Source organism: Spinacia oleracea, chromosome 3 (assembly GCF_020520425.1).
Source record: "Spinacia oleracea cultivar Varoflay chromosome 3, BTI_SOV_V1, whole genome shotgun sequence".
NCBI lineage: Eukaryota > Viridiplantae > Streptophyta > Magnoliopsida > Caryophyllales > Amaranthaceae > Spinacia > Spinacia oleracea.
In genome coordinates, this window is record NC_079489.1 from 948,980 (window position 1) to 963,792 (window position 14,813).

At 35.0% G+C, this 14,813-nt stretch overlaps 1 protein-coding gene across 12 annotated transcripts; it reads right to left on the bottom strand.

The window, feature by feature from the left end:
- Window positions 1-4,499: 4,499 nt before the first annotated feature.
- LOC130469232 (putative disease resistance protein RGA3) lies at window positions 4,500-12,739 on the bottom strand. 12 transcript variants are annotated; one of them, XM_056838225.1, is made up of 6 exons: window positions 7,775-12,052; window positions 7,566-7,606; window positions 7,323-7,427; window positions 6,961-7,235; window positions 6,503-6,835; window positions 4,500-6,388 (listed from the first exon to the last, which is right to left on the bottom strand). In XM_056838225.1, exons 1-2 carry the CDS (start codon window positions 11,162-11,164, stop codon window positions 7,589-7,591), a joined length of 3,408 nt encoding a protein of 1,135 aa, XP_056694203.1. In that variant the 5' UTR covers window positions 11,165-12,052; the 3' UTR covers window positions 4,500-6,388; window positions 6,503-6,835; window positions 6,961-7,235; window positions 7,323-7,427; window positions 7,566-7,588. The 12 variants fall into 12 exon arrangements, 10 of the variants coding, with proteins under 10 accessions (XP_056694203.1, XP_056694208.1, XP_056694206.1 ...); XM_056838230.1 differs by having other exon boundaries at window positions 6,961-7,050; window positions 7,206-7,235; window positions 7,323-7,606; XM_056838228.1 differs by having other exon boundaries at window positions 6,961-7,050; window positions 7,175-7,235; window positions 7,323-7,606.
- Window positions 12,740-14,813: the final 2,074 nt, after the last annotated feature.

The window sequence follows — 14,813 nt, forward strand, 5'->3', positions numbered from 1 at the left end:
GCCCATATTCATAAATTTGGTGCGGGTTCTTCGGGTTGAAGCGGGTTTTTTAGGATTTTTTGGGTCAGGTTCGTGCTTTGGTCTAAAAAATGTGTATTAGTTTTTCAAACCCGTACTTTTTTTAGGATGGGTCGAGCCTGCGGGTCGGGCCACTATGAACTAATATATATGGGTTAAACCGGGTTGGATTTGGGCAGTTATAGTTCGATTCAGTTCGGATTTCCCTAAGTAACTATTGATTATGTTTGAGTCGGTTATGAGGTTGGACTAGTGATTAGAATCCCTAGGATAAATGGTACACAATATAGTTTGGGATCTTCATTTTTTGTTTGTCCTAGCTTTGCTCATTCACACATAAAAATCAAGTATTGCCCCAACTCTACAAGACGTTCTTATGGCATATTCTTTAATTCTTTTCACCTTAAAATAAAATAAAATAGTTCAATAGGTTAGATAAGTTGCTATCAAATTTTACCAGGACAATAAATTTCAATCAGGTCAATAAGGTTCAATAAGTTAACTCCCTCAAATTTACTCTCTTTCAATCAGGTCCAATAAGTTTCAATCAAGTTAACTCTACCCTCTTCCAATGATTAATCTTATCAGTATTTCCCAATGAATACAAGTAAGAAACCGAGTGCGTATTTACTTATAGTAACACAACTACTTTAAATGAACTGGGTGAGGGATAAGGACAATAAATTCCAATCAGGTCAATAAGGTTCAATAAGTTAACTTCCTCAAATTTACTCTCTTTCAATCAGGTCCAATAAGTTTCAATCAAATTAACTCTACCCTCTTCCAATGATTAATCTTATCAGTATTTCCCAATGAATACAAGTAAGAAAACAAGTACGTATTTACTTATAGTAACACAACTACTTTAAATGAACCATTTCAGTTTAGAAGTTTAATTACAATAACTCATTGTCCCCTATATCTATATAAAATAAATTGAACAATAACTTCTTTTTTTTAATAATAACAATAAACAAGACTCATTTATTAATTTTATACAAGTTGAATTACATTTTCTCTAATTTAAAAAATCCTTTGATAAATCCAATGGTTACTTTATTTTAATTTTTAAGTGCAATAAACCAATAAAGAAATAACAATATTGGACATGTTGTTGGGCTTTTTGTTTTATAAATTCCAAGCAAGCAACAAATAGGGCCCCTTATAAGGATTTCTTTGGCTATCTAATGGCAGGACATTCCTTAAAATAAGGGTAGCCTTAAAAGTTACAAGTACTTATGTTAGTTTCAAATATTTTCAAAGATTCCCCTTTGATTTTATGAAGAAGGGGTCCATTACCATTAATCCTAAGGGCATGCAAAACTCACCTAAACTTCTATTACGAGGACATAATTTGGATGTAGTGATGTACCTTAATTTTGTAGGTACCCTCGAAGATATTTTCTTGCTCATTAATAATACTCGGATTTGTTTATATGAAATTTTAAAATGAATATAAAAATAAAATGGAAAAAGCAGGACAGTCTCCGGAAATTTAAAGGTCTTGGTTTTTATTTTTTTCCTCCCCTGACGTAGAGGCACTAGTATTGAAGTTCTTTTATACGTATTCATAAAATCAAATTAGAAACAATATCCGCCACATTAACACAAACTCTAAGGCCTCAAAATAATAAATGTTCCTCATTTCTTTCTTAACCTTTAGAGGTTATTGACTTATATTCGGTTTTATATAACCCAGGGTACTTGGGTTGAATATAGATGAGGGTAGTTTGGTAAAGTCAAGTGGATATAGTTTTGATATAGTTTTGACTTTATATTCGGTTTTATTTTGGCTTTTGTTAGGGGACCGACCCTAAAGTGGTGAAGTAAGAAGTACGTACGTAGTATAATTTTGGCGTATACTAGGGTGTGTTAGAAAATAGTTATAACCACAACCATAACATTTATATTCGATATAGAAGATGTCACGAAATTATTAGTACGGCAATTTTTGTGTAAAACCGCCTTACCGAAAAGATTACTTTGATTGCTTAACTAATTGGTTTCATTGTTTAACTAATTAGTTTCATTGTTTAACTAATTAGTTTTTAGTGCTTAACTACAATTAGTTCTAGTGTTTAACTAATTGATTTTAGTGTTTAACTAATTGGTTTCATTACTTAACTTATATGATACCAATGCAGTCTTTTATGTAAGATCGCTTTATATAAAAGTTTGTATTATTAATAAGTTCGTGTTCCAAAAAATAATGTGACATAAAACTTTATTTCGAGCGTACCATGTACCTATGTATAGTGGGTTAGTACTTAGTAGTAGTGTATAACATGTTACGTTGATATACTAAGAATATTCCTTGGTAACATAGTTTTTCATAGCATATCAAGCTTCTTCTAGGGTGTTGAAAAGCTCGTGGTTTTATGACATAGGATAACCAACCAAGAAGCACTATGTGAGGTGTTGAATTACTTCGAAAAATATGGGAAGAAAAGACCAATATAGAAGTGTGTAAAAACTATTTCACAAATTAAACTAAACGTTGTTTAATCTAGGATTCAATTTATAAATTCTTGTAAAAGATGTGTCTAATTACATATTACGTCACACATCTCCTATATAAGTAAAAGTCTAAAATACACAATCCGTTTCTAAATAAATGCATCATTTTGACTGATACATTTGCCAACATACAACTCTGAAAACTAATATATCTAGTTGCCTATTAGTAGGAAATGCTATATACATTGTGATTTGTGACGAATCTAACGACATATTCCATAATACGATGTAAGTCCTGTAACATTTAATTTGCATTAGTACAAATCAAGTCTAATTGTCTAAAACTAGTATGGTAAAAGCCCAAGTGATACATTTATTCAGAAACAGAGGTAGTACACTAAACCTGGTATGACAATTAAGTAAAATAAGAGACGTACTAGACTACTAGCCATCTATTTGTCAATTTGCCGATTTACAATGTATTATACCTCATCCGTTCTCTTTTTAGTTGCATTTTCTCTATTTTCGGAGTTTCTTTTTAGTTGTAACCTTTCTATTTTTGACAACTGTACCCACTTGACTTTACCAAACTACCCTCATCTATATTCAACAACACACACTTTCCCCTAATTATATATGAAAACGAGAGTATGAATGAAATTTACTATCTATCCAATCACATTACAAAAGTTAGTGTGAACAGTATGTTAGAATAATGTCTTGAATCGGCCAAGTCCTTTACTGCAACGCCCCAGCACGGGGACACTTTACGGTATCTGTTATTCTGGACTAGGTTTATTTGTTTTGGGCCTATTTTCTGGACTTTTCTGCATCTGTCTAGAGAGTACTATATAAACATTCTAGATCATAACCTAGTCGTATTTTGTAATCTGTACTCTTCAAGATTAATAAAACTTTCTTTCACTCTGCATATGGACGTAGCTAACACATTATTAGTGAACCACGTTAAATCTCTGTGTTCTTTATTTACGCTAGCTACCAGGGCCCCACATCGTATGACATTGGCCAAAAGGTCAAAAAATGAAGACGAGTTGGTGGAAGTAAAACAAGAAAGGAAGAAGAGTGGTGAACGAATTGGGTAATCACGCAGTGGATTGCGCAAGTTTTGGGCTAATCTTTTACAGTTTGATGATGGATGTGACTTCCAAAGAATTAGGCCCACTAACCTACACCTAAATGGTCCATGTGATTAACTGAAGACTGTGGGGCCCAATTCTTTTGTTGTAAGTGGCCCTTTGGTTGAGCTTGGGAGTTGGGTCACAAAATTTCGATAAACGGAAATTGATTCTGGCATACACAAAATAAACATAAGAAACTGCTTTCTATACACATAGGAGTAAGTCAAAATTAACAAAGTGGTGAGCCGAAATCGGTTCCTCAACTTTATTGTAAGGGAATTAAGCTTTGTTTTTTTTGAGTTGAACTTTACTGGAACTAGAATTGGAGTAAATTGAAAAATAAGTCCTGGAACTGAAAATAAACCGAAAATAACAGGGCATTGTTTGTCAAATATGGGAGGTTTGTCTTACAAAAATAGAGTACATATTAACTTTTACATTACTGAATTGAAAATAATTAAAGATTTGTGTACTATTGTATTTGAATTCATATTCTGCAATAATTCTTTGTAGACTTTAAGATGATAATCAATCTCTTACAAAGGGTGGACATACTTGAGAGGAAATTTTTAGAGTTCACAATCCCTGACCCAACATTACACAACATGAAATCAATCAGAACACAACCCGTTTATATTAATTTGGTCTTTTATGCAATTATCCTACATTTTTACGTTGATTTTTTTTGACAATTTTTAAAAATATACAAAACGAAATCGACACAAGATCAAACACGAACACGATATGCCACATTCATTGGCTCTATGATTTTCCATCGCCTTAGTGAGTATTTTATGTCACTTACTCACTTGTAATTTGTGTAACCCCACCCCCCAAAATAAAGAGAAAAAAGACAAAAAGAAGAGTACAATGTGCCATATCAAATCATCAACGTAACATCATTAATTATCATTTTATTAATTACTCCATAATAAGAGGAAATTATGGTGACAATACTATAGAGTATAGAGTACGAAGTAATTGATTACTTATCTATGTTTAACTAAAAATGATTTATTAGCTTTTGTTTTACCAATTTCCCTGTTCTTTTTGGGAATACATGTCTCTAATTTCTTCCCGCGTGTTAAATTGAGATTTTTGTTTTTGACATACGATAAATACGCTAAACAAAAGAAAAGTATTGAAAAACCTAATCTAATTTGGCTCAGATCACGCGTAAAAGTTGCAAACGTAATCCCATCATTCACGGCTATCTGTGCCAAATTGTGAGTTGAATCCACCTTTCGACAATCCAACTTACCCAAGTCACAATGTGTAAACTCCTTACCACTTTATAGTAGGATAGAACGAAAACAGCGTCCTATATAATTAGATAATATGTCTATATAAGTTTTTTTAAATAAAATGTCAATATTTAAACCTTCCCCTAAAATTAACCATACCTAATTAATGTTCCTCACAAAATTCACCAAGATTCTCCCATGCATGAAAATGACGGTCACGCCGGTAAACGCCGGTACTATTAGCAACCACCGTGAAACATTTTTCCGGCGTACATTTCTTCGCATCGCCGTCTTCGACGTACAAAACCGACTCACAAAACCCGTTTTCGCGTCGACCCCAACAAACCGTTGTGTGTCTAGGCGGCGGCGTAGCCAATGGCACCGGAATTCTCACCCATTTCATCGGAGAAACCTCCTTAATGTTACCGGAATCATGAGAACATTCTACCTTAATAGGCTTGACGTCATGATTACGTACAACAATGAAGGTGAATCTTTGAGGAATGTTTGTGTTATTAGCTTGAACGAAACTTGAATTCATGATACATATTAGTTCAAAGAAGAATATGAGTGTTATTGTGGTTGCTATTTTGAGAAGTTGGTAAGAAGACTTTGCCATGTTTTTCTTAGCTTATAGTTTCTTCAATATCTACTCTTTATATAATGTAGTTTTTGTATTAGTTAACATAAATTATGTGTTTTAGTTTGATTAATTGGAGATAGTTTAGTAATAATATGTTGGGTTTTAGGTGTAACTTTCGTTGTAAATGAATGTTTATAGGGAGGGTGTAGTTGAACTTAGGTTGGTAACTTAGAGTTTCACAAAGGCATAAGACATGTCAACCCTGTTTGGTAATTAGCTGTTTGACTGTTTAGGCGTTTGTATTATCTGGTTTGACTAACTGGTTGAATTAGTTGCATGTGTAAAATGGAGTATCTGGTAAATTAGTTGTTTAATGTGTAAAATAAGCATTAAAAACATTGATATAAAGTGATGTAAGTAAATATGAGAAACAAAGAGAGAAGAAGAAACACAAGGGTTTACCATGGTTCGGTCAATATGACCTACATCCACCCTACGAGAATTGGAGCATTTTTTTTATTACCCTTCAACTGAGGAACTTTTACAATGGAAGGTGAAAAAAAGGAGAAGAGTAGGTTTCTAAAACACGAATGAGCCTTTTATGTGTGCCCAAAAAGTACAAGGAAAACCCGAAGCTGAAAACCGGAACAAACCGGGTTGACAAAGGATCGTCAGAAGTCAGAACTGAACCTGAGTGCACTGCAATTTTGTGTTTTTGCCAAGAGTTTTCAATATTCATCTCTTCTTCATTACATTCAAGAAACACATAACAGTTTTTTATGATCAAACTTAGAAGCAGCAACATCCATCTCATTCAATAACACATTAGCACCCTGCAATCATCGATTACACACTGCTAGCACGCTTATTTCCAGCATGGGAACAATGGCAATAAAAGCAGGAAGAGGAAGCACTAGATTTTTGTTTCCAGCAGATTAAGCAATATGCTGCACGAATGATCAATAATGACCTGTTTTAGAACTTAACTAAAACAATATACAGATTATAATTAAGGTACAAGTAAATAAAATTAAACAGAGGTAAAGAGGAACTCAGCTGACCTTGTACAGAGGAATTTATTAATCAGCTCTTCATATAGCATGGCTGCCAAGACTTGCATTTACGCTGTTAATTAATTCATTTGTGAGATTCCGCTATGATTATAATGTGATTAAGTACAGAAACCCCTCTGAAAAATTCACCAGCCTTGTGAGAAACTATAATTCCAAGCAATGAAGACTCTGATGCTCAAAGAGTTCTCCATGACGTGCCATCCTCTTCTCGACTAATGTCCACATTATAGAAAACATTCCAGGAATTGGAGAGAACACAAGCAATTCTGAAGTACTTCGCTTCACATCCCGAATAAACCTCCAGCTTCTTTATGGATGCAGCTGTGACATATGCAGGAAAAAGTTATTATTCAACTCAGGAGTCAGGAATCAAGTTCATTCACATTTTTAGAAAGAATTACTGCATTAATTAAAATAAACAATTTCCAAAGGGTACTTAACTTTACCTGAAAGAATTATAAGCCATATTAGTTATAAGAATAACTAAAGAAAAAGTCTGCTCAGACGACAACTTCACCAGGGTTGTCAAGTAGTCACTGCAAATACCAGGAGACGGAGTTGAATTATTGAGTACAAAAACTTATAATTAGAGCACGAGGCAAAATGAGAACTCAAAAACTTATAATTAGAGCACGAGGCAAAATGAGTACAAAACGAGACATGTATGGGAACTTGGAAAGTGAGGAATTACTGCCTGAGACGCATTAACAAGCAACTGCACCTAAACATCATAGAAAAACACGAGGATAAATAACCAGCCATTTTTCAGGTAAACAAGCCAAAAGAAACTGAGATAGCACATCTTTACCATTCAATTGACATGGGGTTATATGCTCCAATTTAACCTTCTCTATACCACAGTCACTGGACTACAGGACTGTTGTTCGTGATGTATCCATGTCCTCTTACAGGACTAACAACAACATAAACCACAGTGTACATAAACCACGGTGTACAACAATTAGAGAATTGATCCCGACAAAATGGTGCATGACAAAACAGTGCTAGTACTTGAAAACTGGATAAAAAGGATGAGTAAGCCGGACTTTACCTGAAGGTTGGGTGCATTCAGAATCAATCGTCTTTCAGGATCTGAGATACAGGGTAAATGAAAATTAGTAGTTGCAGGTAGTTTTAAAAAATGGGCTGGTGTTGATTAAAGAAACAAACAAAGATAACAAAAACCAAAGGACGATGGCGTATATCATTCAAAGCATAAAATAACAATAAATAAAAGAAATACTTTCTGCAACGACTTACAATTTTGGGGATGTGTTGAATTTTGGGATAGTCTATCCATATCGTAAGTCTCTGAAGGAAGGAGGCTGGATAGAGGCATATGGTCATGGATTGAAGAGATGATAAGCTTCTTATCCATTCTGGAAGGGAATTCAATTTAGGACAATAATGTAGATGGAGAGTTTTGCGGGTTTGGTGGTCGTTTATATTTACAAATTTGAGTTCGTCCAAGGCAGTGAAATGCTCCAGCCCTGTTGTTCTGAAAAGTCTATTCAGTTTATTTATTCCGTCTATGTGGCGGCTTTGCAGAGAAGATGCAGACTTCTGAAATGCCTCCACAACTTCCAATTCAATCTCCACATCGGTTTCATATAGAATCTTTATTTCGAGGTGAGTAAGACAATTTGTGGGGAGTGATTTGAGATAACCCAGATTGTCTATTTTCACCTTCCGTAATTTTACATTGTCATCATCTTGTGAATTTCCAGCACCAGCATTGTCTTCTTCTTCTTTACCTCTTATTATTTTTACTGCTATTTGTAAAGCTTCATTGTTTCCTTTCAATTTCAACTCTTCAAGGCTTGGACAGGGAGGATATGACATTAGGTTTGGGCAATTCTGGATTGTCAATTTTGAGATGCTTGGACAAGGAGGAAATAACGTTAGGTTTGGGCAATTATCGATTGTTAATTCTGAGAGGTTTGGACAAGGAGGAAATGACGTTAGATTTGGGCATCCCCTGATTTCCAATTCAGAGAGGCGAGGAAAACTACTCGATCTTATGTTCCCAAAACCCTTCAACTTTTCCATATGGTATAATTCAAGCGTTTCAAGGGAAGGGAAGAATGTTGGTAATTCTGGTGTTGTTGCTTCTGTGTCACTGCTACTGTTGCTGCTTGTACTCTCCATGTACTCCAATTTATATATGGATTCAAGATTTAATGATTTCAGATGAGGCAGTTTACTCACCACTGGCAGCTTCTGTAAATTTACACAATTCCAAAGCATGATGTCGACAAGATTTGAGGGAAAAATTGTCCAATTGATTGTTGTACCATCGTAATCTCGTATATATAACCTCTTGATATTTGGAGGTGGCTCCAGGGTTTCCAACACAGCTTCATGGTTAACACATCTATCAACATCAAATCTATTACCATCTGCAGCTTCAAGGTTATCATCGTCATCGTCATCGTCATCGCCATCGCTGTCACTGTCGCTATCAAATCCAATACCAACTCCCCTGAGATGTTTCATACCCTTCAAATACCCACCACCTCCTGTGGCATTCATGCCTTCAACTAATCTATTATTTTTACCGATTCCGATATCAAAGAAGCCTTTTATCTTGGTGAGACCTTTTAGGGCTTTCAGCTCATCATCACTTGGTTCCTTCCTACCCACCACAAAGTATGTTAATACTCTAAGACTAGTTAGCTTATCCATTCCCAATGGCATACCAATCAAATCATTACAATACTCTAAATCCAAGTGCCTCAGTTTGACCAATTTGCAAAAATCTTTTGGCAACACCTTTAAACTTCTGCAACAGTTTAAAAGTAATGTCTGCAAATTATGCAGTCTTGTAATTTCATCAGGAAGTATCTCCATATCATGATTACCAGATAGGTTAAGATACCTTAAGTGCAACAACTTACCTATTGAATCAGGTAAATTTCTAACATACGAATATGACAAGTCCAACACCCTAAGGCACATCATGTAGTCTATTCGTATATCCACCCGAGGTTCTTTGCAAAGACCTCTAATATACGACCGAATCTTATTGCTATACAAAGAGATTATTTGAGGACATTTATCAACAAAACAACCCACATGACGAATTTTATCACCCAAGTTCTTTGTATTTGAAGTCACTACACAGATTTCCTTCCTCCCCACTTCTTGAGCGACGTCGTGCATCAAGTCGTGGATTTTAACAGAATATACATCACCCGATTGATCATTCTCTACCTCTTGAAAGAAACATCTCCGTAACAAAATTACAAAATGTTCCTCGGCAGCATCTTCTATACTTTGACCCCCATCCAACGGCACAACATATCCTTGTGCCATCCAAAGGTCAATCAACTTCTCCTTCTGTATTCTATAATCTTTGGGAAACACTGCACAATAACTAAAGCAACTCTTCAATGAAGGTACAAGATTGTGGTAACTGAGCTTTAATATTGACATAATTTGATTCTCACCATTGCCAATTTGAGCTAATCCACTCGCTTCAAATGACCGCCACTTAACTATATTCTGGCCAAATAGAAGACTTCCTACCACCTTTATAGCGAGAGGAATGTTATAACATTTTGCAACAATCTTCCTCCCAATCTCAACGAACTCATTATGGTTATCCTGTTTACATTTTTTGTGAAATGCAGACATCTCAAACAAATGCCACGAGTCCTCCTGGGCTAAACCTTGTAATTCATAGGCATGTGTATCCCCTATGATAGTTGATGTCGTCTCGGAACGAGTGGTTACCACAATCTTGCTTTCCCGTTGACCCAACATTAAGAGCTTTTCCAAAGAAAGCCACGTCTCACGGTTCTCATTCCATACATCATCAAGAACAAGGAAGTACTTCTTTCCTCCTAATCTCTCTTGAAATTGGTTTTGCACCATTTGAAGTGAGGAACTATCATTAGGTTTCAACTCAAGAATCTTACAAAGGATTGTTTTCACATCAAATTGTTCTCCGTCTTGATCTGAAACACAAACCCATAACCTCAAATCTGGAAATTCGCTTTTGATTTTTTCATCATTATACACAAGTTGAGCAAGAGCAGTTTTGCCCAACCCTCCTACTCCCACTATTGTCAGGAAACAACAATCTTCATTACCATTACGATCTAGCAACATATCTATAATGGCCTTCTTATCATCATCCCTCCCAATAATATCTTTGGCATCTACATAAGAACATGTTTCCTCCCTTCTCCTAATAATAGGTTTATAATCAACAATAAACCCAAATTTGGTATGCCTTTCGACTATTTCATTCAACTCCTTCTTAATGTCCTTAACCTTACGAGACACTCTATATGCTTCACTTATTTTGTCTTTGCTAGAAGAAAAGAAACTCCGTACCTTTTCAGAGAGTTTAGCACCCTTGTTGTTGCGATGAATCTGGTTCATCTCAGCAAGAGTGAGGAACTCATCAAACAAATCATCAGCATCATAAACAACCTCCTTGAGATCCGCAATGTAACCTTGCTGTCTAGGGGAAAGCTCTCGCTGCGCCTCGGCATCACGGAGCAGGTCCTTGATGGTGGACACAGTAGTGTTGAGGTCTTTAAGATGAGTTTTGTAGCCCCAAGCGTCGCAAATCTCTTCAATGATCTCACTGCCCATCACTTCAATGAGTTTTGCAGCAATGGAGATTCCGATTTCGGCCATTGGATTGTGTTTTCAGAAAAATGAATAAGGGTAGAGGAAGAAGTCAATGTGTTTTCAGAAAGAATTGAACAGGGGAAGATGAAGAAGTCAATGGGTTTTCAGAAAGAATTGATCAAGAACAGGGGATGATGAGGAAGTCAATGAGCTTTCAGAAAGAATTGAACAGGAACAGGGGATGATGAGGAAGTCAATGAGTTTAAGAAAGATCGAGATCCCGATTTCATGGATGAATAATGTTGCAATAATAATGTGCTTATACATTGAATAATGTACTCCTTAGATGATGCTTTGCCAAATAAATTAGCAGCTGAGCTGCGGATAATTTTTTATTAGAAGAACTTGAGGTACTCCATTATGTTACTGGAAATTGAAAATCTACATTCCATTCGTATTTTAACATGAGTTACAATTCCATTTACAGTATGGAGTATGCTTTGTGAACTATGCTTTAACTATGTATGACCGTATTTTAATGAGAGTTACATTTCCATTTTTAGTACGGAGTATGATATCTGAAGAAATTGCTCTAGTTAATACTTCAGTATCCCTAAATGGTGTGCATCAGTTATATTTGACACACCTTTGTTGAAAGTTTATGTACAACATGAATGGAAGACTTGGTTCCTAGTAGTACAAAATTGGTTTCAAGTTAAAATGGAGTCCATCTACAACATTGACTGATTGACAAAATTGATTGCTATTTTGAGAAGTTGTCAAGCTTTGCCATGTTTCCAGCTAGTTGATGGTTTAGATAATTAGCTTAAAGACTTATTGTTGCTTCAATTTCTCCTCTTTGATTAATTAAAGTATGTTTTAATTCGATTTAATTACACACAAACACAACTAGCATTCAAGTAAAAATAATGTATACGGAAGTAGCACTATTTGTTGTACCTTAGCTTGGCTCTGGACGTTGACCAAAAATTTCCGGCGTTGACTTATTGCCCATGTGTTGATCACATGTGATGAGACCTTAAAGGGAGTCTTCTCCCTCCTCTGCTTCGTCTGCTTCCTTCTTTATCAATCATGGAAGGCTATTCAACCATTTGAGTTCCACATACTCGCATTCATATCATGGTATTCCAAGAAACCTGATTTCTCTTCTGCATTGCATCAAACTCCCACCATGCACTAATCAAATCCCCACAAATTAACATACCCAACAAGCATACATGTCCAAGAAACAACATTTCTCATAGACATTTCATCAAACACCTTATGCGCATCCCCAATTAACTTACATTCAACGGTATAATTCATCCGAGCTCAAACCCATAAACTCCAATTTTATATTTGATCAGCAACAACTACATGAAATCCAACCCCAACAAAAAGAAAACCCCAGAAATCTCAATTCGTTGTCTTCTCCAAACCCAGAATACTCCATCCTTTTTATAATGAAATCAATAAATTATTTTCTGCAATTCAGTTCACTAACATTGACTGTTTCGCATGGTTGTTAATTTGTTTTTGTTGTTGTAATCAATTACAGTAGAGAACAGAAGGATCGGACATAAGCACTTGATTTTGTATTAAGGGAGAGAAAAAGAAGGAATGTAAAGAAGAAAGGAAGAAGGGGGAATAAAAAGGTTTATTAAGAGCAAAAGTTTTGCGCGCACCAGGTGCACAATAAATTTATTGTACACCAAAATAACTTTTACCCTTTTTTTTTTGTAACTTTAACATAGTTTGGATTAACTTTTATATTCATAAAAAAACACGTTGATAGATAAACATTTTAAATAGTTAAATGATTAATTTTATACATTATTAATGATTTTGAAGAAATAAGTTTTATTAAAATGAAAAAATTTATCACTAAAAAATGGATAACTTTTACATATATAAGCTTAACTTTTAAACATTTTGAGTTAACTTTTATCCTGGTGTACAATATTTATTGTACAACTCTTGTAAACAAGAATTTGTGTATTAAGAGTCACTTGACCGGCACGTGGAGGGTCAATGTAATCCCCCGTAAATTTATAAATTTTATTAATATATTTTAACGTATATTATTTATATTTAAATAGAATTTATGAATTTTAAGTAATAAATATATAATTAACGTATATTTATTTTATTTTAAGTACGTTCTAAATATTTAACGATTTTTGAACTTTATTATATTTATATATCAAATGTATATTTAATTTTATTTAAATATATTCTAAATATTTTAACGGTTTGTGCAATCAAAAATAATGTTTGAATTTTAAGTTGAAAAGAATTCGAATTACGAAAATCGATTGAATTTAGAAAACGATCATATTTCGGTTTTGGATTCGAATCCTAAAATTAAACTCCTAACTCTAGCCCAATTGGTGAAGCCCAAAGTAATAAAACCCAAACTACATACTCCCTTTCTCTTTTCCTAATTCACGTGAAACCAAAGAAGAAAAAAAAAAAAAAAACGTGAAAAGCAAAACCCTCAGACCCTCTTCAAACTTCACGTAAAAACCCAAAAGCCTGTTGTACCAAGCCACCGCCGTTGTCCCAGCCGCCGCAGCCACCCGACCACCGTCGCTCCTCCTCCTCCTGTGCCCGGTAATTCCTCCTCCTCCCTCTCGTCTATAATTTCTTTCTTTCTCCCTTCTTCTTCTTCTTCTTCCCTTAATTAATCATGAGTTCTGTTTTGCTCAACCACCACCAGCGCTCGCAACCACCGCCACCTGGTTGCTGTTTCTGCGTCTACCCCGCGCCGCACCGCCTGCACCGTCGTTGTGGCCCTGCCCGCTCGGCCTGCTCCTCCCTCCTTCCTCCTCCACGCAAGCACACTCCCCTCGCCACCATCACTAGTGTCAGCCACCAGTTGCGTCGCGCCGCCTGTCCGCCGCGCCGTAGACCACCCGCCTGCTGCCGCCACCACTGCCGCCGGCCAGCAACCCATTCCCTCTCTTTTGGTTGTTTCTTAAACCCTAAGTTATTTAAATCTTTTAATTAAGTTTATTAATTTGAATTTATGCTCTTGAATTTAAATTATATGTTTCTATGATTTAACTAGAATTTTCAGATTTACATATTATGTTTAAATAATGAATTTAATAACGTTTTAATAATTTAAATTGCGTTTCTTGAATTTAAATTATAAGATTTATGATTTAATTGTGGATTTCAGAATTTTAGGTTTGCATAATTAAATTATTAATTTTCAGATTAGGTAATTGAAATGAAATAATGATTTTAATTATTAAAGTGTGAAATTTTAAGGTTTTTAATGATTTAAATCATAATCGAATGATTATATATTATTAAAGCTATTATTTTTATGATTTTAAGAACGTTCATTATGTTTTGTGGACGTTTGAAATTATTTTATATTGCTGGAAATTTTAAAAGGAATGTTTTATTGGAGTTTAGAACGTTTTGGGATCATTAGTTTAATAGTTATTATGCTTGGAGGTTATTTAGTTAAGTTTCGATATTGGGATGGTTCAAAATATGTTTAGGGTGTATTTAGAGTACTTTAGTATTGCTGTAAATTGTTGGATATTGATTGGGGAATTTTATTGGTTGTTTTTAGGCGGAGAATTCTCTGTAGGCGACTTTTGAGTTCGTTAAAGTGGCCTATCAGTTTGTTTACACAAGGTACGTACATACCTGTGTGCTTGGAATGTGTGTGATTTGTTGAAACCATATTGAAATGATT

What these genes read in the sequence shown, in the direction of transcription:
- LOC130469232 (XM_056838229.1), bottom strand. Translation starts at nt 11,164, where the DNA reads ATGGCCGAAATCGGAATCTCCATTGCTGCAAAACTCATTGAAGTGATG.